Source organism: Notolepis coatsorum (genome assembly GCF_963971535.1).
Source record: "Notolepis coatsorum genome assembly, chromosome: 4".
In the NCBI taxonomy this organism is placed as follows: Eukaryota; Metazoa; Chordata; class Actinopteri; order Aulopiformes; family Paralepididae; genus Notolepis; species Notolepis coatsorum.
The window spans coordinates 17,032,453-17,056,296 of record NC_140168.1 but is presented as its reverse complement, the minus strand read 5'-3'; the positions used below and the strand labels follow the sequence as shown (position 1 = coordinate 17,056,296).

The 23,844-nt window shown below is 40.3% G+C and overlaps 1 protein-coding gene across 1 annotated transcript in view; it reads left to right on the top strand.

Moving 5' to 3' along the window:
- Positions 1-682: 682 nt before the first annotated feature.
- Positions 683-23,844, top strand: part of LOC311226313 (bcl-2-related ovarian killer protein homolog B-like) — a 41,215-nt gene continuing 18,053 nt past the window's right edge. The window contains exons 1-3 of the mRNA XM_084311728.1: positions 683-1,029; positions 6,155-6,397; positions 9,514-9,642. Of these exons, the coding sequence (XP_084167854.1) occupies positions 6,199-6,397; positions 9,514-9,642 (328 nt within the window). The 5' untranslated portion in view covers positions 683-1,029; positions 6,155-6,198. The remainder of the gene's footprint in view (positions 1,030-6,154; positions 6,398-9,513; positions 9,643-23,844) is intronic.

Here is a 23,844-nt window from a genome sequence, read left to right as displayed (position 1 = left end):
CGTGCATGTGTGTGTTCCTGTGGGTCGCCCATCGCATGTGTGTTAATCTGATGACAAATAAAGACTTATACTTATACTTAAACTAACTAGCGCTTTTCTATTCAGGTTTATTAGAGAAGTATTGTGTGCTCCTGGGGGGCGGCGTCTGACCAGCCTCTGTGTGCAGAGATGTCCTCCACGGGATTAAAGGACTATTTTGGCCTCTTCAAGGTTATATATAAGTTATAGAAACAGTGCATCAGGTCCAACATGTTCAAAGGTGTACCGTGTTAGACGTGTGTATACGAAGCCCTTTCCAAGCCGGAAATGATCACATTTCCACTGTTTTAAAATGTAATATTTTTTTTTTTAATGAATAAAGTGTTATAGTCGATAACTGAATTTGCATTATTCTCCTTATGAGTTATAAAGAATGATTGTATTGTTGTCAATAACAGGCTGATTTACAGTAGGTTCTGGTAAAAAAAAAAGGGTCTGTCGTTGAATTTGGAGATGGAATGCTTGATTTCCTCCTCAATTCACCGTATAAGGCTGTTTTTGGAGTCCGAACTCCACCCTGCTGTGAGCTATACACCGGTCGTGAAAACGAGAGCACCCCCGCACTAATAGGAAGGTGGAGCCACAGCTCAAACTGCGCTCATCTGTCATGATCCACTGCGGCTTTAGGAGACGAACAGGCGGATGGAGGACAACTATTTCTCTCTTTTGGATCCTCCAGTGAACTGGGAAATAATTATACACACGTTTATTGACTGGCCTCGTTTGTCAGATATAGTTTTCCTATAGAGTAGCTTAGATTCGTTGCCAGCACTGTTACTGGTGTGTGTGTGTGTGTGTGTGTGTGTGTGTGTGTGTGTGTGTGTGTGTGTGTGTGTGTGTGTGTGTGTCTGTGTGCGTGCGTGCGTGTGCGCGTGTGTGACGCGGTGATTTTAATTGGTGAATTGATTGTCTGCCAACTGATTTCGAGACCCATTGATAAGGAATCGCAATGGTTATTATTTCTGGGGTATGGATCTGCATGTGCTGAAGGTGAGTGGTCTCTTGCTCACAATCCAAACGATAACTTTATTGTTGTACTTTTTTTTCTTTTTACATTGAAGATTATAATACACTCGGGTCTACTCTGTGCTGCATTAGGGTTCGTTTTATAGCCTACTGTGTTTGTGTTATTGTATGGTGTTCAGTTGCGTAATGTTGGAGATGTAGCAACGCCTTGGCTATCAGCCCATGTGATGTGAGTCAGTTATCATGGCTCGTCCAACACACGCCTTATGTAAGTGTCTTATGTAATAAGACCCTGATGTAAACAAGACAAAAGTCTTTCTCTGGTCTGCATCCCCTTAACAATTGTGTGTATTGAGCCGTACTGTATTGTACCCATTCTGCAATCTGTTAAATAAAGTTTTCATTCATTCATTCATTCATTCATTCATTCATTCATTCATTCATTCATTCATTCATTCATTCATTCATTCATTCATTCATTCATTCATGTCATATATGTTATGATGAATTGAAAATGGGGGACCCTGATGTAAACAAGACGAAAGTCTTTCTCTGGTCTATTTCTCTGGTCTGTGTATTGAGCTGTACTGTATTGTACCCATTCTGCAATCTGTTAATAAAGTTTTCAATCAATCAATCAATCAATCAATAAGATGTTAGTCCTGATGTTCTGTCCTGATGTTGACCCACATTCTACTATTCCAAGGTCTAGACGTTACTTGATGAATGCGTGTGTCATACCGCCTGACAGTGACAGGCAGCCTAATCTGGCTGGATATGTCACATTCTAGTTAGTATCGGCCAGATCTCTACAGGTGTCACCAGGAATGCAGCAGTGCAGCCGTTAAACTCTTTTACGCGTGAAGTCGACCCACAGCGGTTAAACCCAAATCATTACACGTTAGACCGCGGATCCACGGTTCCCAAGGAACCGCTTCCGAGTAGATTTGTTGTTAGATTAATTCTATAGTTGAGAAAGGGAAACATTTTAATCAGAATAATCACAGTTATATATTTTCACCATGAATTGAAAATGGGGGACCCTGGTGTAAACAAGACTAAAGTCTTTTTCTGGTCTGCATCCCCTTTAACAATTGTGTGTATTGAGCCGTACTGTATTGTACCCATTCTGCAATCTGTTAAATAAAGTTTTCATTCATTCATTCATTCACTCCTCCTTACATTAACCTCTGCCGAATCAATGACATCATCGGAAATGTAATTATTTGCAATATTTCTGGGGACCCCTTGGAACTCCCTCAATGAACCCATGAGAACCACTGGACTATACAATAATGAATACACCAACTATATCTATCAGGCTCATTTGATTTGACATTGAGGGTTTTACCCCCATTTGCAATGCTGTCAAGATCACAAATATAAACAGTTCAGATTGGACAAAAACACAAGTGAAAAGAGAACATGGTCATTGTGATCATGTTCTTACATTAAACACAGTTACACACTGAGGTAGGGAGGTTAGTGATCATGTTCTTACATTAAACACAGTTACACACTGAGGTAGGGAGGTTAGTGATCATGTTCTTACATTAAACACAGTTACACACTGAGGTAGGGAGGTTAGTGATCATGTTCTTACATTAAACACAGTTACACACTGAGGTAGGGAGGTTAGTGATCATGTTTTAAATTAAAAACAGTTACACACTGAGGTAGGGAGGTTAGTGATCATGTTCTTAAATTAAAAACAGTTACACACTGAGGTAGGGAGGTTAGTGATCATGTTTTAAATTAAAAACAGTTACACACTGAGGTAGGGAGGTTAGTGATCATGTTTTAAATTAAAAACAGTTACACACTGAGGTAGGGAGGTTAGTGATCATGCTCTTACATTAAACACAGTTACACACTGAGGTAGGGAGGGTTGTGATCATGTTATTACATTAAAAACAGTTACACACTGACTCACTGAGGTAGGGAGGGTTGTGATCATGTTCTTAAATTAAAAACAGTTACACACTGAGGTAGGGAGGTTAGTGATCATGTTCTTACATTAAACACAGTTACACACTGAGGTAGGGAGGGTTGTGATCATGTTCTTAAATTAAAAACAGTTACACACTGAGGTAGGGAGGTTAGTGATCATGTTCTTACATTAAAAACAGTTACACACTGAGGTAGGGAGGTTTGTGATCATGTTCTTACATTAAAAACAGTTACACACTGAGGTAGGGAGGTTAGTGATCATGTTTTAAATTAAAAACAGTTACACACTGAGGTAGGGAGGTTAGTGATCATGTTTTAAATTAAACACAGTTACACACTGAGGTAGGGAGGTTTGTGATCATGTTCTTAAATTAAAAACAGTTACACACTGAGGTAGGGAGGTTTGTGATCATGTTCTTGCATTAAACACAGTTACACACTGAGGTAGGGAGGTTAGTGATCATGTTCTTAAATTAAAAACAGTTACACACTGAGGTAGGGAGGTTTGTGATCATGTTCTTAAATTAAAAACAGTTACACACTGAGGTAGGGAGGTTAGTGATCATGTTCTTAAATTAAAAACAGTTACACACTGAGGTAGGGAGGTTAGTGATCATGTTTTAAATTAAAAACAGTTACACACTGAGGTAGGGAGGTTAGTGATCATGTTTTAAATTAAAAATAGTTACACACTGAGGTAGGGAGGTTAGTGATCATGTTTTATATTAAACACAGTTACACACTGAGGTAGGGAGGTTTGTGATCATGTTTTAAATTAATAACAGTTACACACTGAGGTAGGGGGGTTGATCATGTTTTAAATTAAAAACAGTTATATTGATTGATTGAAGTTTATTTCAAATATGCAACATAACAAACAAACACCAAGTACAGATATAGCCTTAAGCCGTTCAAATAATAAATGTATATAAAAAATAACAAAGAACAAACAAAAAAGTCAAACTAAATTTAATTTTTTTTTATTTACATATTTGAAAAGGAGTGGGAAGAAGCTTACACTTATTTAATCCCACCCCTATCTACTCAAAAACAGTTATATACTGAGGTAGGGAGGTTAGTGATCATGTTTTAAATTGAACACAGTTATATACTGAGGTAGGGAGGTTAGTGATCATGTTTTAAATTGAACACAGTTATATACTGAGGTAGGGAGGTTAGTGATCATGTTTTAAATTGAACACAGTTATATACTGAGGTAGGGAGGTTAGTGATCATGTTTTAAATTGAACACAGTTATATACTGAGGTAGGGAGGTTAGTGATCATGTTTTAAATTGAACACAGTTATATACTGAGGTAGGGAGGTTAGTGATCATGTTTTAAATTGAACACAGTTATATACTGAGGTAGGGGGGTTAATGGTCATGTTCTTAAATTGTCCATAGTAGGGTATTGATTTTGAGAGTGAATTGAATTGATCATTCCGGGAAGGTGGTGCATCAAAACAAAAGGCAGACTTCAGACTGAACTCGTGGGACCTTAAGCGTCAGCCAATCATTTGAGCAGGTCAGATTAGGTGAGCAGGTCCATAATTCTAATCAAGCATCATTGTGATGTGATATATATAGTGGCAATTTTCCATCAATGGCCTTAAAGATAAACGGAGAACAATGTTTATTTCTCTTCTCTGATAGAGAAGACCAACCAACCTTATCATACAGGATGCGCTGATGATGAGTGCCATAACTATAACAGTGAATGGTAAAATATTGATTATCGTAATATGAATTCCCAGTCATATCACCCAGCCCACCATTGAAATGAGGGACGTACCAACTCATCACTGCCAGACATCTGAAAGTATTACAATACAATACTTATTATATACTTATATAATATTAAGTATAGTACAGTACTGCCATCTGATAATCTAAGTATTACCATGATACAATACTTTCTTAGTTCTAACTCATTATACTACAAGCTGTCCATAGATCAGTACAACCTTGTTGTACCATTGGACAGTTTTGGCTGCAACTCTTATCGCTGTCCTTAGAAGCATCACAGATGTTGTGGTGAGGTTTGCTGTCGGCTGGTCGTATGGCAGCTGGCATCAGGTGCCACCTGTGCCTCAGTGAGGAAGGCTGGGGAGTTACAGCCCAAACTGTCACAGCGAAAATAAAATATCAGTGCTGCAACTACCCTCCACCACCTTCACCATTTTACCATTTCACCTGACAAAGAAGCTTCCTCTAAGAGCATAAGAGCAGTGTTGGTTGACTTTGTTACAAAGAGGCTTCCTCTAAGAGCATAAGAGCAGTGTTGGTTGACTTTGTTACAAAGAAGCTTCCTCTAAGAGCATAAGAGCAGTGTTGGTTGACTTTGTTACAAAGAAGCTTCCTCTAAGAGCATAAGAGCAGTGTTGGTTGACTTTGTTACAAAGAAGCTTCCTCTAAGAGCATAAGAGCAGTGTTGGTTGACTTTGTTACAAAGAGGCTTCCTCTAAGAGCATAAGAGCAGTGTTGGTTGACTTTGTTACAAAGAAGCTTCCTCTAAGAGCATAAGAGCAGTGTTGGTTGACTTTGTTACAAAGAAGCTTCCTCTAATAGCAACATTGGTTGACTTTGTTACAAAGAAGCTTCCTCTCAGAGCAACGTTGGTTCACTTTGTTTCAAAGAAGCTTCCTCTAAGAGCAACATTGGTTGACTTTGTTACAAAGAGGCTTCCTCTCAGAGCAACGTTGGTTCACTTTGTTTCAAAGAAGCTTCCTCTAATAGCAATGTTGGTTCACTTTGTTTCAACGGTTATTTTTAGGATTTGTTTCGAGATTGTAAACAATATTCAGATATTCAAGCATTTGTAACTAGTAGCGGTAATTCTTTCTTCTCAAATCTACTCTGTGCCGTTTTAAAAACAAACAAAAGCTATGGTAGCACTATACCTCTAGTTGACAGCATGAATCTACAACAAAACAAAAGCTGCGACTATACCTCTAGTTGACAGCATGAATCTACAACAAAACAAAAGCTGTCACTATACCTCTGGTTGACAACATTAATCTATAACAAAACAAACAAAAGCTGTCACTATACCTCTAGTTGACAGCATGAATCTACAACAAAACAAACAAAAGCTGTCACTATACCTCTGGTTGAGAGCATGAATCTGTTATTCTCTATTTGATTAATGGGTCTATCACTAAATATAGGGTTAATTGATTGGATCATCATATTGCCCAGCCCTAGGACACATCCCAGGCCTCGCTGAACTGAGGAGGGGGTTCATGGCGGTCCTCCGGGGGCCTTCTGAGTTTGACCCTCCTGTGACGGAGAAGGACCTGGTGTCCCAGTCCAGAGCTCTGTGCAGGGACTACATCCAGGCCAGACTGAGCCAGGCCGGGCTGCGCTGGTCCGAGACAGGACTCCCCCTCCCCTCCTCCGGCCCGGCCCTCTCGGAGGTGTCTTCCGTGCTTCTCTATCTCGGTAAGAAGAACCAAATCCATTTCATTCTTTCGGTTTCATTTCAGTTCATTATCTAGTATCAGGGTGTATCAGAAATGGATAATTTTCTATTAATTTCGTATTTGTTTGCTGTTATTATTGTTGTTGTTGTTTGTTGTTTTTCTTGTGTGTGTGTGTGGGGGGACGGGTAGGGATGGATGTTGGATGTGTGCCGGTACGGGATCTATGCTGGTGCTCGCCCCTTTGTTTGTGTTTTTGTCTCTTGTTTTTTGTATGGGTGATGGGTAAAAAAAAAAAAAAAATGTCAAGATTTGGAATATGCGTATGTACATTTGTGTGTGTATGTACGTATGTAAGTATGGACAGGTGCAGTTGTGTATGTGTATGTGGGTACACTTACTATACCTAAATGTAAAATGTTTTTCTTTGACACAATAAAGTATAAAAAAAAATAAAATGGATAACGGACACAATAACACAATTATAATACAATATCAATGAGGATTATATTTCAGTATTGCCGACATGTCTGAACCAGAATTGAAACCTAAATTGGAAGTACATGTCTGACGTAGGTAGCCACAATGGCACTGGCTGATGAGTCAACATTGATTGCATCATTTATGTCTATTTACGAGCACATTCCGCACCATGTTGGTAGTCGTCCCCTGGTGGACTCTGCACACTATAATAATAGCTATATTTGGTTTCTATGGTATGTTCATGTTTTGAGGTCACGGATGGTCTTACTCGGGTAGAATAAATAATGAAATTAATGTTCCATCAACTAGAGCAGTGATTCCTAACCAGGGGTCCTGCAGGGAGTTGGTTTTCATTTCACTCACCAGAAGAATACGATCATAGCATTTTCTCCACTGTTGTCTCCTCAACTACAGTATAGACCGCTTGGAATTCTGGACTCAATTCTCTTAACGAGAAATACATCTTCTAAGGGCGTCCCTGAGACCAAGGCTTATCAAATGGAGGTCCCTGTCCACTTTAACTATTATAGGAATAGCATAATTATTAGGGATGTCCGATATTATCGGCCTACCGATATTATCGGCTGATATTGGCATTCAAATGTAATATCGGAAATGATCGGTAACGGTTTTAAAAAAAAATATTTTTTTAACCTCTTAACACTTTCAGTGCCGGCCATGTTTTCCTGTTTACCCCCGCCACCCACTTCAATGATAGCGTTAAAAATGCATAATCTATGTTTTAAATTATGGCTATGTGTCTAATCTGCCCGTCGCTTATCAATGACTTGTTTGCAGTCAACATTGTCGAAACGGATTGTTTTTTAATCGGTTCATATCCTTTTTATAGCATTTCGAAAAGCTATAGTTTTCTCAAAGATTGCCGGAAAATAGAAAGATTCCGTCATAAACGGCATTTATTGGAATATTCTCGAATACACTAGACATTTGTCATTTGTCTGCCTATTTATGAATAGTTTTCAAATAAACGCTAGATTATCGATAGTATATGTGTACTTATGCACGCTATAGAAGCGAGCTGAGAAATCGATTCTCTTATTTCCTCAACAGCACACACACACACACACACACACATATACACATACGGCACACGCTGAGATATAGGTCAAAACAGCTCCGATTACCCCAAGATTGGTAACATAGATTCCTTACCTTAGATCAGATGTTCTCCAAAAAGATTATTCCAATTCCTGATCGCCATTCCAAATATCGATTGAGTTTATTGATTGATTATTGGCTGCTGTAAATATATATTCCAGGCTGCTTTCCATCTCGCGATCACTTCCCTCTTCATCAGATCCCTCGCCAGCATAGTGGAGCCAGTAGGCTCCCCCCCCACAGATCCACCAGTGTAATCGAATGGCCTGCAGTTACACAGGGATAGACGATAGGGGGCGGTATTTTCCCATTGGAGCTCCTAGAGGGGCTGCTGTACCAACGGGAGACTCGGTTGATGAAATATGAATTCAGATTGCTAATAAAAAAATAAAGACAATTGGCGTCGTCGGCACTCAACGGGGGGCATGAAATAACGACATAACACGTCGCTGGCACTCAAAGTGTTAACAAGCGGGCAGAAAAGTGGCAATTTTTTTACTTGAAATTGAGGACTGCATACTTTTTTTGCAAACCAAAACTGTTACTCAAGTTTTTCTGTAGTAGTTAGTAGTCCAGAGATAGTATTTCCACAGAAGGTGGCGTGGCTTACAAATCCAGACAGAGCCATAGCCTGAAGCCTTATGTAGTACATATCCAAATTTCATAAAGATCCATTCAGAAATGAATGATTTTGTAAACTGTGTACAAAGAAAAACTCAGTTTTCTCATAGACTTCAATTAATTTGGCTTCCTGTTAAAGAATTTAGTTGTTCACCTAGATCCCCGATTCACACATCCCCACATGGCTTATCATTGGAAGCCATACTCATTGGCTACAACGATCCACAATCATTTTCGAGATCGGATCTAGATTGACGGAACTACTGCAGCCTGAGTCGGGAGTGGTATTTTGCGCAATACCGTGTACTTTGCACAAGCCTCAAATACCGGCATGTAACTCGAGAACCGCTGAACGGATTTTGTCGGATTTTATCGCTCTCGACAGGCAACAAATAAGCCTTCAATTCGATATATATATCGTATTACAAAATATGCACAGCCGAGCCACTAGGGGTTGCCAAAGTGCCGGTTGCAAAAAGTCCAAAAATCTGCCCTGTCGCAGCTTAAGAGGTTAATTTATTTAACCTTTATTTACCCAGGCAAGCAAGTAAGAATAAATTATAATTTTATTTATTGTCAAAGTATGCATAATGTTGTGTTAATTCCACGACAAGAGATATGTAATGTTAATGACCTGAAATGATTCAGTTTTTTGGGGGGGGGAAACCCTGCATATATCGGTATCGGTTGATATCGGTATCGGAAATTAAGAGTTGGACAATATCGGTATATCGGATATCGGTAAAAAAGCCAATATCGAACATCCCTAATAATTATGGATTTGTACGTTGAGTGGTCTTCCAGTTAAATGAGGGACTTTACTTGTTTTGTGTTCAGTCTTGCTGACCTATCTGAAATGTCTACCCTCTAACTGTGTGTGTGTGTGTGTGCGCGTGTTCTTCCCCTGCTGCCTAGGTGACGAGTTGGAGTGCATGCGGCCATCTGTGTACAGGAACGTGGCGCGGCAGCTCAACATCTTGGTTACCATGGAGAGCATGGTGTCGGATGCCTTCATTGCCGTGGCAACAGAGATCTTCGCCACAGGTATACGCACGCAGCTGTTGAGAGACATTGTCTCACAGTCCAGTCTGGTGGATAATAATAAGACCTCAGTTCTCATACTCTCCACTCAGGAGGTGGTGAATATCCTCATGAAATCCTTAATATCCTTCGAAATAAGGATTTTGTTCTTAAAGGAACATGTCAACATTATCAGAAATGCGCTTACCATCTTCTCCAGAATCAGACAAGAAGATATATTTGTTTCTTTGTGCATTCAGTAGAAGGCTAAACGGCTGCAATAAACAGTACTGTATATTTGTATATCTTGTATGTCATAAATGTCTGGAAGTAACAGTACTGTATATCGGTATGTCGTGTATGTGTATGTCATAAATGTTATGAATTGAAAATGGGGGACCCTGGTGTAAACAAGACGAAAGTCTTTCTCTGGTCTGCATCCCCTTAACAATTGTGTGTATTGAGCCGTACTGTATTGTACCCATTCTGCAATCTGTTAATAAAATGTTCAATCAATCAATCAAAGCCTAGCTTAGCACAAATGAATGGATACGGACCACTGCCCTGGCTTAAAACTCCGGGAGAGGTGTTTTTGGCCAACATCTAGGCTAGCTGGTAACCGCTTCCATTAATTTGTGCTAAGCTAGGCTAGCTTGCAGACGGATAGCTTCCTACTGAACGCACAGGGAGGAAATTGCTATCTCAAGTTTCTTTATTAGTTGTCATACAAAAATACAGAATACTTTTATATGAAATGCTTGTTCCTGTTCTGCTCCTGAGAGTGTGCTTTAGCTTTCCTAAAGGACTAATTCTAACCATTGGTATTGAGAGAGTCAGATATGTTAACCATGTCTACAAGCTAACCGCAACAAGGATTGTTTAGTGTGGATTAGGGCTGAGCCCAAACGTTCGAACCTTCGAACCTTCGTTCAACATTAGAATTTTTTATTTATATTTTTTTCTATTCATTCTCTTTAAACCAATGAGGTTTTTCTTCACAGTTGCAGATAACGATTAGGCTACACTAATATTATAGTATTAAAACTGATGAGTTATATTCATTAAAGAAAGTTGATTTAATTGATTTAGTTGGGCTGGGGCTTCTCCCTGGGCTGGGTTGGGGCTGGAAAGTTGATTTAATAAAAAAGAAAAAGACTAATTTAATCAGATTAATCACTTTATTCAAATTGAGGATTTAGTTTGAGGATATAAAAAAAATTTAAAATTTAAAAAGAAATAAGAAGATTTCGAAGGTTCGAACGTCCGTTAAAAAAAACCCTGACGAAGTTCGAATCCCAAAAACAGGCTTCAGGGACAGCCCTAGTGTGGATAGACTAATGATAGAAATGAGCACAGTGTTCTCCTGCCCCGGTGTGCCTGTTGTGTGCCTGGTTAATGTGTTTGAGTGTATCTCAACGATGGCTTCAGCTTGAACCCGCTGTGTGGCTCTGAATAAAATCAAACGGGGATGTACCGCACTGATGCTGGTGTCAGATTGCAGACGTCTGCGATTCGATGGTGGCCAATGAGCTGTGGCTCTGTGCCATATTGTAGGGCAAAACGCATCATGAGAATACTAATGAATCTGTTCTGAAAGAGGAAGACTCTAATTCTGACCCCAGGTCTGCCAGGCAGGATCCACCTGACCGCTTGCCAAAGGAGAATCCCTGAGCCACCGGAAAGATTTAATGCTCCTAAGTGCCAATTACCTGGTCATTAAGACTACTCTGCTACGCTGATGATGATGATGATGAGGAGGGGGAAGTGGGCGGTGGTTGGCATCAACGGTTGTCTGGTCTTTAAGCTTAGCAGGTCAGGGAACACCTTCCACATGTACACATGGGACCCATGGTAAACAAAATAGTGAGTTGAGTATCACAAGAGAATCCTGCTGCACTTTTAACCAGTGGCTCATGTATTTCAGTGATTGTTTGTTCATATTTTCCAAATCGTCCAGAAGAAGTGATCCATATTTCATGCTGATCCATATACAGGGTGTCTATACTGGGAATCCACCATAATTGAATACAGGTGTCTATACTGGGAATCCACCATATTTAATACAGGTGTCTACTGGGAATCCACCATATTCAATACAGGTGTTGTTGTGTGTGGAAAGACTACATGCATTGCACACAGTTTCAATGTCGGAACAACAATCCCTCTAGTCTCATGTCACAAATCACAGATAACACTACTTTGTATCAGCGCTCTGTAGTCCGCAGCATCCCATAATAGTCGCACACTCTTAAAGGCAAATTTTTTCTGTGTGTCACGCCATATCCGGATCACATGTGATCCGGATATGGCGTGACACACAGAAAAAATTTACTAACCAACATAAATGGCATAGTCATTCTCCCCTATTTAATAACAATTTACTCCTTATTGCACAACAACCTATCAGATTTCCCAAATAAGAGGGCCAAATTTCAAGTTGCATTGCTTAATTGATAAGTTGGTGTATACTATATCCTGCAGTCTATGTGGTGCCACTATGTTCTCCTCTAATGGTCTCCAGGCTACAGATGCTTGAGAATCAAACCAGGTGATCAGTGGTCTTAAAGAGAACGCTTTAAAATAGTAGTTGATCATCCAAACTACTACTGTATATACTCATCCAAACGACTGTAAGCGGTACCAGAGTCTCATGGCAAGCACAGAAAGACTCAGAAGAAGCTTCTATCCTCAGGCCATCAGGTTGCGCAACGAACAATAACACTATGCAACAACCATCAAATGCACTCACAGCACACACATCCACACGCACACACTCACTTTAAACAAACAACTCACTGCAGCACCCACTCTACACACTTTAGAACACCTAAACACACTTTATATTTATTGGCAAAGAATTTGCACTACAACCCATACCTCAGTACACCTTACTGTAAATTGTACCTAAATTGTACCTCATCCCATTTCTGCTTTGCACTATTATATAGTAGATTGTATATTAGTATATTGTATAGTATATTGTATGGTAACTCAGTTACTTCTACTCTGCATTGAACATTGTACATAATGTACATACTGAACACTTGTGTCTACGTACGTGACTTCTATTTTTTACTTGCTATACTTATTTTATTTTATACTTATCTTTTTTGTCTAGCACAGTCTCTGGAGCGTAACAGAAAGAAGCATTTTGTATAAAAGTATTCTGTACTTCTGTATGACAACTAATAAAGAAACTTGAACTTGTATTCTCATCCAAACTACTACTGTATATACTCATCCAAACTACTGTATTCTCATCCAAACTACTGTATACTCATCCAAACTACTATATACTCATTCAAACTACTGTATTCTCAACCAAACTACTATATACTCATTCAAACTACTGTATTCTCAACCAAACGACTATATACTCATCCACACTACTGTGTTCTCATCCAAACTACTATATACTCATTCAAACTACTGTATTCTCATCCAAACTACTGTATTCTCATCCAAACTACTACATACTCATCCAAACTACTGTATTCTCATCCAAACTACTACATACTCATCCAAACTACTGTATACTCATCCAAACTACTACATACTCATCCAAACTACTAATTCTCATCCAAACTACTGTATTCTCAACCAAACGACTGTATACTCATCCACACTACTATATACCCGTCCAAACTACTGTATTCTCTAAGAAAACCAACATGACTTCCTGTGCCCCACCACCACTTCTCCTCGTTCCCTCCCTCTTCTCTTCTCTTATCCCAGACAATCTTGTGTCTATTCTGGGCCAGGAGCTCAGAGGGGAGTTAGACATTAGGTGACCCATCCTGCCAGCAGCTACCATGTATAGACGGCTTGTTTAAGCTTACCCAGAGTTCAAATCCCTCCTCTCCAGGACATGCCATTACAGGTCAGCACCGGGGGTGGGGGGGGGGGGGGGGCTGTTCTCAAGTACAGTTTGTATGTATTTGATTAAGTATTTGCATTCTAGAGGGAACAACTGAACCCTTGCACTGAAGAACCATAATACTCCTCTGCTGTCTTTAACTATGAAGGAACACAACCTGCCACCTTTAGATATTAAAGTACTCAATCTCTAGTACTGTCTTGAAGTAGTTGAAAGTAAAGCGTTGAAAGTAAATGTACACACATTTACAGTTATTCTGGAGGTTGATGGTCCAATTCTGCTCACTCCGATTGTTTCTTCTTATAGTTGATTGATCTGAATTTAAACTGATCACATTTCCTGCAGATATTTGTACTAGTGTGCTCAAAAGCAGGATATTTGCTTTGAAATGTAGTGAAGTCAAAAGTATAAAGCCCTCTAAAGTGGAAAGTACAAATACCTCAAATATATTGACACTACAGTACACTAGAGTAAAAGATAGTTACTTTGTCACCTATGCCGGTCAGATCTGGGAACGCCACATAAACGAGCCAAAGAAGGCTAATCCCATTATTGTCTCTGGGTCACTGACACAGTCGTCATGACAACTTGTGTTGCCCGGAAACGGTTGGTAGGAAACAGTTGGATGATCCCTCTGGTTCTTACTTGCTGTCGCTGGGGAGGTAGAGCAGTCGTCTGGTTAATCCGGAGGTTCCCAGTTCGATTCCCACTCCTCCCGGGCAGGGCATCGAAGTGTCCTTGAGCAAGACAACTTAACCCCTAATTGCTCCCGTTGAGCATGTTGGGACCTTGCATGGTTGTCTCCTCTGTCAGTGTGTGGGTGAATGGGTAAAATGTGAGGAACAAATTGTAAAGCGCTTTGGATAAAAGCGCTATATAAAAACACCATTTACCAGACACACATCACACTACACAATGACTACCATACACTGGCACCAGACACACATCACACTACACAATGACTACCATACACTGGCACCAGACACACATCACACTACACAATGACTACCATACACTGGCACCACACTACACAATGACTACCATACACTGGCACCACACTTCACACTACACAATGACTACCATACACTGACACCACAAATCACACTACACAATGTCTACCATACACTGACACCACAAATCACACTACACAATGTCTACCATACACTGACACCAGGCACACATCACACTACACAATGACTACCATACACTGACACCACAAATCACACTACACAATGTCTACCATACACTGACACCAGGCACACATCACACTACACAATGACTACCATACACTGGCACCAGGCACACATCACACTACACAATGACTACCATACACTGACACCAGGCACACACCACACTACACAATGACTACACACCAGGCACACACCACACTACACAATGACTACCATACACTGGCACCACACATCACACTACACAATGACTACCATACACTGGCACCAGACACGCATCACACTACACAATGACTACCATACACTGGCACCACACTACACAATGACTACCATACACTGGCACCACACTACACAATGACTACCATACACTGGCACCAGACACACATCACACTACACAATGACTACCATACACTGGCACCACACTACACAATGACTACCATACACTGGCACCACACATCACACTACACAATGACTACCATACACTGACACCACAAATCACACTACACAATGTCTACCATACACTGGCACCAGACATCACATTACACAATGACTACCATACACTGGCACCAGACACATAGTAATGTAGGGGCATTGTCACCTGTCTAGAGGATAGGGTTAGTGTTGGGTTAGTTAGTCCCTGTCATCATAGCAGGAGCATTGTTACTGCCATGTCCAGAGGATGGGATTAGGGTTAGCATTGTTACTGCCATGTCCAGAGGATAGGATTAGGGTTAGCATTGTTACTGCCATGTCCAGAGGATAGGGTTATCATTGTTACTGCCATGTCCAGAGGATAGGGTTAGGGTTATCATTGCATCCTACTGGACCACTGTCCCACAGCGGATGTTCAGGGTTTGAACTCAACCTTCTGACCATAAATGGTGCATTTATATAACGTATTTATATAGAGCTTTTAGCCAAAGCCCTTTACAATTTGTTCCTCATATTTTACCCATTCACTCACCCAATCACACCGACAGCAGAGGCAATTAGGGCTGTCTTGCGCAAGGACACTTCGACACGCTGCCCGGGAGGAGCGGGAATTGAACTGGGAACCTCCAGATTACCAGACGACTGCTCTACCTCCCGAGCCACTGTCGCCCCACCATGAGCCCAGAGACCTACTCATGTAGCCATGCTGCCGGACATTTTGATGGCAAGACGCAAGCAGTTCAAGTACAAGTTACACTGTAGTACAACATATGCAATGCAGTCATAGTTGGATCACTGATGTACAAATTAAATCAACTCCGTGACGCCCAATATTTCAAACAGACAGAGTTTGTTTGACTCTGCTGTCAGAAGAATTCCACCCCACACACAAGCCCTGCTGCTACTGAGAATGTAGTCTTGTTCTTCACCAGCTTAGTCATATTATATAACCTGATAGGATAGTGGGTGAAAATAATTTATTTCCACATTTAGATTGTGAGTCTTACTCATCAGGAGTAAGGAGGATCAGGAAAACTACCTCCGTTGGTTTTGGGTCGGTCAGCTGAGATTTGAAACTTAAAGATTTAGTTGAGTCACAGATATGATTAGTTATGTACAGGGAAAAAAGCTGAGTATTGCCAGAAGGCTGCAGAAGGTGTTTGTTTTTAGCCCCAAGGACGAGAACCATAGAAGGAAATGTAATTTGAAGCATCAGTATGTAGGACGACTTTAAATCATCAGTATAGGACCACTTTAAAGCATCAGTATGTAGGACCACTTTAAAGCATCAGTATGTAGGACGACTTTAAAGCATCAGTATGTAGGACCACTTTAAAGCACCAGTATGTAGGACCACTTTAAAGCATCAGTATGTAGGACCACTTTAAAGCATCAGTATGTAGGATGACTTTAAAGCACCAGTATGTAGGACGACTTTAAAGCATCAGTATGTAGGACCACTTTAAATCATCAGTATGTAGGACCACTTTAAAGCATCAGTATGTAGGACCACTTTAAAGCATCAGTATGTAGGACTGATTTAAAGCATCAGTATGTAGGACCACTTTAAAGCATCAGTATGTAGGATCACTTTAAAGCATCAGTATGTAGGACCACTTTAAAGCATCAGTATGTAGGACTATTTTAAAGCATCAGTATGTAGGACCACTTTAAAGCATCAGTATGTAGGACCGCTTTAAAGCATCAGTATGTAGGACCACTTTAAAGCATCCGTTTGTAGGACCACTTTAAAGCATCCGTATGTAGGACGACTTTAAAGCATCCGTTTGTAGGACCACTTTAAAGCATCAGTATGTAGGACTACTTTAAAGCATCAGTATGTAGGACCACTTTAAAGCATCAGTATATACAGTAGGACCACTTTAAAGTATACTGCATAATGTGGCGTAAAACTTCTCTACAGAATGAGTTAAAGAGTTGTACAAATAATATATATAATATCTTTCAGTTCATCTTGTTTCCTGTATTTAAGAAATGTATAAAGAAAAAAGTATCAGGCGCTATGAAGTTAAGGCGTAACAGGTTTCCTTAGTGATGGAACAATCAGACTTTATGAAGCGCTGGGGGGGTCACAGGTTTCCTTAGTGATGGAACAATCAGACTTTATGAAGCGCTGGGGGGGGGTCACAGGTTTCCTTAGTGATGGAACAATCAGACTTTATGAAGCGCTGGGGGGGGTCACAGGTTTCCTTAGTGATAGAACAATCAGACTTTATGAAGCGCTGGGGGGGGTCACAGGTTTCCTTAGTGATAGTGAATTATTGTGTAGATGAGCATTTTTCTCATCTTATTGTAAGTATTGATTGAAGTATAGTTAAATATGTGTAATTGACAGACCATCTATTTCTATTGTTTATTTATTGTTTTGAGTAAGGAACTTGAAACATGAAATGCTTTTTTCTTTTATGGAACTGTGCATTACTGTACATTACCATGAGAAAATTACACATTCTTAAATGTATATCAGCATTGTTCCATAAGTTAGTTTCATGGCTTGAATATTGTCTCGTCTCCATTAGCTATGTTCAGCCTGGCTGGGGCTAGCCATGGTCTAGCATGGTATGGTATGGTTGGGTTTGTTGTGTTTCTTGTAAACTCTCCAGTTGCTAGGCTACCTTTAAAAATTCACACCACTTTCACACCACTTTATGGTTGTGTTTTATGAAGCCAATACAGTGTCTTGCCTTGTTATCATCATCATCATCAACCTTTATTTATTCTCGAAATTACAATTGAGGTCACCCTCATTTTCAATGTAGTCGAGATTTTACACACATTTCTACAATATAAAAAAGTTATATGAGTCATATCTGAGGTTATTTACTAGATCTGGGAAAATAAAACGATTTATCAATGGGACCCTTTTGCCTTTTCCCTGCGAGGAGATGGAATTTGAAGCATATCACAATCCACTCTTTTAACCATCTGAAACCTGACTTGTGACCTAGCTATGGGTCGAGTCAAGCTAGTAGTAGGAAGATCTGCATGGTGGAGGTGGATGAGCATCGCTTGCTCTCCTCTCCTCCTCAACAGCTACAGCTAACGTACCTTGGGGTTAGGGGGTCAGATCGTACCTTGGGGTTAGGGTCAGATCGTACCTTGGGGTTAGGGGGTCAGATCGTACCTTGGGGTTAGGGTCAGATCGTACCTTGGGGTGAGGGTCAGATCGTACCTTGGGGTTAGGGTCAGATCGTACCTTGGGGTTAGGGGGTCAGATCGTGCCTTGGGGTTAGGGTCAGATTGTACCTTGGGGTGAGGGTTAGGGTCAGATTGTACCTTGGGGTTAGAGTTAAGGTCGGATCGTGCCTTACGAATTCCAATCTGGCTTCAGAACATCCCACTCCACTGACACATGCCTTCTCTATTTGAATGACCACATCAAACAAGAGGTGGACGCGGGCAAATACTGCGGCATGGTCATGCTGGGGTAACACTTTATAATAACACTCAGTTATAAGACCTTTATAAGGTATTTGTAGATAATGTACTAATCATGAACAAACCATTTTTATACATTCGTAAATTATTATTAAATCATTTATAACTATATTTGTATAACATTTACAAATTAGTTCTACATTATTTATAACTCATTATCAACATTGTTTGTACTTGATTTGTTCATCATTAAATAATGTTGTTTAATGTGTAGTAACTAGGGATGCTCGATATTGGCTTTTTTACCGATACCGATATTGTCCAACTCTTAATTTCCGATACCGATATCAACTGATACCGATATATGCAGGGTTTCCCGCCCCAAAAAACGGAATAATTTTAGGTAATTAATATTACATATGTCTTGTTGTGGAATTAACATAACATTATGCATACTTTTGACAAGGTAAATAAAGGTTATAGAAATGTAAAAAAATAAAATGTTTTTGTTTTGAAAACCGATACCGATATTTTCCGATATCACATTAATGCCAATATCGGCCGATAATATCGGTAGGCCGATAATATCGGACATCCCTAGTAGTAACACATTTGTAGATGCTTTGAAAAATGGATATGAAAAAACGACTATACTATACCTCCATTTATTTGTTCATGTTCAACAAATGATTTGTTAAGACATTCATAAAACATATATAAATCATTTGCAGATGCTATTGTGTGCCCTAATCTAAAGTGAAGCCTATTCATCATTAACAAATGTCTAATCGTTTGTTTATTTGTGGACTTTTATGAATACACACGAAGCAATACCAGACTTGTCTTTTCATGTTTAACAAATGATTTGTTAAGACATTCATAAAACATCTATAAATCATTTGCAGATGCTATTGTGTGCCCTAATCTGAAGTCAAGCCTATTCATCATTAACAAATGTCTAATACAGTTAATTATTTGTTTACTTTTTCATCACCTGTTACAAATGTTGTAGACAGCTTTCGGATACACCCTTCTTTGTGACATCAAACAGTGACAGAATTAGGACTATAGATAAATGCAATTTTATTTTATTTTTGATCCACTTTTTCTCCCATTTTCTATTTTTCTCCCATCCCAATTTTCGTATTGTCCAATTCAACCCTCCCCTGCCTTGCCCACTGCACCACGTAGCGCCAAATGCAATTTTATTAACATATAAAATACATGTGCATAACATATAGTGTAACGTGGGGGGGCACTATAGGACCCAGGAGTACCCTGGCCAGGTATTGACAGAGTATGTAGAGGAAGTATCACACGAGTGAGACTTGACTTCACGTGTGTTGCCGTCTGTTGAATGATACATTAGCAGAGCCAAGTTATTCGTGCTGCCCCACGCTTTTAAGGTATGAGCAGGCTAAACACCTTTTTTGTTGGTAAATCTATTCCATCATTTCCGACCTACAACTCTTATATGTTGTGTAGACATACTTGATGTGGTGGGCACTAACGTTACATTTGAATGATGTGTTTGTTCCTAATGTGTGCTCAGTATATTGCGGTATGTGATGATGAGACAAGGGTAATAATTATTTGTATTTTCAGGCTGTATCGGCGCCTATAGCCAGGGTACTAGGGTCCTAGTTCCCCCCCCTAGTTCGACACCAGTCCATTGAGGCTTTTCTAAAAGATATAATAAAATCAACAGTAAAATACAGAATTAAAATCACAAATCAGAACAAATAGTTATCAGAGCAAGAGTCCGTGATCATAAGAACAAGACCAGTCCGCGTCTACATGTGTGAGCACTGCTGCGTTGATTTCAGCCATACCTTGAGTCCTCTGCTGAAGACGTTGGCATTGGACTCCAGTTTTAAGCCAGTAGGCAGAGAGTTCCATAAGTTTGCCCCTTTAACGGAGAAGGCAGACTGTCCAAACGAACTCTTGCACATGGGAACAGTACAGTCACCATTATTGGAAGCTTGTGTGTTTGCTCTACTAGAGCTCCAACGTCTAACCACCAGTCCAGAAAATAATAATGATACATGATTGTGCAAACATTTAAAAACGAGTCTAATATTACAGAAAATTACAAAATTGTCAAACGTGAAAAGATTGTGCTTACTCAAAACACTGCAGTGATGCCATCGCATTGGTTTATGGTCCATGGTTTTTATAGCCTGTTTGTATATTATAGTTATGGGTTTTAGTATGGTTTGTGAGGTTTGTGCCCATGATGTGATACAATAAGACAAGTGGGAAAGAATCATAGCATGCATATAAAGTTGAGCAGCTTTAGTTGACAGATCCCTTCTAATAAAATGAAAACAGTTTCGATTAGGCTTGACCTTCTTACATACATAATGTACCTGTTTACCAAATTTTAGGTTCTTGTCTAATATGATTCCTAGGTACCTGACCTCATTCACTTCTGCAATTATTTCATTTTTTATTTGCACCTCAAACAAATCATTTATAGGCCTTTTGCGTATGGAGATACACATAGAGACAGTTTTCTTGACATTCAAGGTCAAATGAGACGACACAAGCCAGTCGGAGATGTTATGTAACACCTGGGTCAGGTGCTCAGCTGCCATGCTGTTTTAGCAGACACATAGATGACGGTATCGTCAGCGTACATCTGGCAGCTGACACCTGGACAACTCTGCGGTAGGTCATTAATGTACATTGTGAATAACAGTGGCCCAAGTACAGACCCTTGCGGTACTCCCACTGTCTAGTCCGCAGTGCTCCAGGCACAGGTCGAGTTATCCTCTTGGGGCCTGTTACCTGGATTGAGGGATCAACCTCTTTGAGGGTTGTCTCCCGGCGCGCCGACTGGCCCCTCACCGGGCCCCCTTTTTCGGGGGGTCCTGGCCCTCAGGTTGTTCCTGAGGCTGGGTCCTCCTCCGCTGCTACGTCCTCCTCTAGGGGGGTCCCAGGGGCTCGGGTCCTCCCCGGTTCTGATGGTTGTGGGGGGCCTCAGCGGGTACATCTGTCGAGCTTCCGCTCTGCTCAGCTCCTGTGTTCCACTACGAGCAGAGCGTAAGCTATTACGATATATAACATACGGTTATTCTATAACCATAGTTATATGAGTATAGCGAGCGATCTGCTCGGACTCACTGAGGGCCCCGTGGTCTTCACCTTCGGTGGTGAAAGACTTGGGAAGGAGCTGATGGTGTGGCCACGACCCCGCTTATGTAGAAGAGCGGATGTAGGTGTGGCCAGGCGGATGGGTGTGTGCATGTGGAGAAAATTATTCATTATTAGACTGGATAAAGGGACAGTTCCACTACGAGCAGAGCGCTCGCTATACTCGTATAACTATGGTTATAGAATAACTATGTTACAGTAGGTGACAATATTGTCACAAGGAAAGATGAAATTACATACCTGGGTTCCATCCTAGAGGCAAATCTTTCCTGTGACAAAATGGCATCCAATGTAATCAAAAAAGTCAACCAACGAACTAGATTCTTGTACCGGATCTCCTCTCTGGTAAACAAGAATACCCTGAAGACTCTGGCAGGAGCTCATTCAAGGGTACTACGACTATGGTTGCACCTCATGGTACCAAAGCACCTCAAAGGCGCTAAAAACAATATTACAAACATCACAAAACAAACTGGTCTGACCCTAACCCTAACCCCAAGGTACGATCTGACCCTAACCCCAAGGTACGATCTGACCCTAACCCCAAGGCAACGCAAACTGGTTAGCGTTGGGGTCAGATTGTGCCTTTGGGCACTTTAGCCTCTTAACAGCTGTTCGGGTGTGTGTGTGTGTGTGTGTGTGTGTGTGTGTGTGTGTGTGTGTGTGTGTGTGTGTGTGTGTGTGTGTGTGTGAGTGTGAAACAGTAGGCTGAACCTATAGGACTTATAACTATGTTTATAATGCTACCTCTCTGTCTCTTATAATGCGACTGTATAACCTATAGGACTTGTGTTTATAATGCGACTATGTTTCTTTAGGTATAACCTATAGGACTTGTGTTTATAATGCAACTGTTTCTTTAGGTATAACCTATAGGACTTGTGTTTATAATGCAACTGTTTCTTTAGGTATAACCTATAGGACTTGTGTTTATAATGCGACTATGTTTCTTTAGGTATAACCTATAGGACTTGTGTTTCTAATGCGACTATGTTTCTTTAGGTATAACCTATAGGACTTGTGTTTCTAATGCGACTATGTTTCTTTAGGTATAACCTATAGGACTTGTGTTTATAATGCGACTATGTTTCTTTAGGTATAACCTATAGGACTTGTGTTTATAATGCGACTGTTTCTTTAGGTATAACCTATGCAAGGGTTCTCAACCTTTCTGCTGCCAAGGCACCCCTGTGTCCAATAAAATATTCCAGGGCACCCCTATATACGATAAAGACTTTTCCGGTCCTGTCTTTTTTGCTACAATGATGACAAAAGTGCTTGCTTTCAAAATAAGGTCTAAATGGCTTAGTACTGTTGACATTACACTGTTTGTAGTAGTAAATCAAATAGCATATTTTTTCAAATTAAATTACAGAAAATTATCACTAAAGTGCTATCTGTTACAGCTGCACTGTTTTCCATTAAAATTGCATATTTGGATAAGTGTGACCATTTCTCAAAAACAGAAAATCATGTATTTCTTTTAAATACAGAAAATGATCACCAAGTTACCATTTCTCAAAAAATATAAATAAATACAGAAGATAAGCACTCGTTCACTCAGTGGACATTTCTAGCTCAATGCAAGGTCTGCTGCTGCTGCTGGCTAATAATACGGTCAATACATGGGGAGATCTTTGACAAGGCAACACGCATGTCATCCTCAAGGCTCAACTTGGCCCTATATTTTGTGTTCAGAGCTGTCATGGATGAAAAGCCAGCTTCACACAGATATATGGTGCTGAATGGTATCAACACCTTAACTGCTGCATCATGAGATACTTGGTACTCAGCTCCACACTCAGACCAACATGTTTCCAGGAGCACTTCACTGAAACCAGCTCTCCAGGTGGTATCAGATGAGATTTCAATGAGTTCTTCCAAGAGTTTGGATTGAGATGTGTCTCAATGTTGTCTGTAAAGGGGTTCTTTATCCACAGTACCTTGGTGATCCTTTTCTGTGTTTTATTAAATAATGATTTTCAGGGTGCCAGGGTGGTGCACGGCCGTCTCGGGTTCGACTCCCGGACCCGGCAACCTTTGCCGAATGTCTTCCCCCATATCTCTCTCCCATCCTTCCTCTCTGCCGGACTTGTCCAATAAACAAATGAAAAAGCTACCAAAACATATAAAAAAAATTATGATTTTCAGTTTTTGAGAAATGGTCAAAGCACC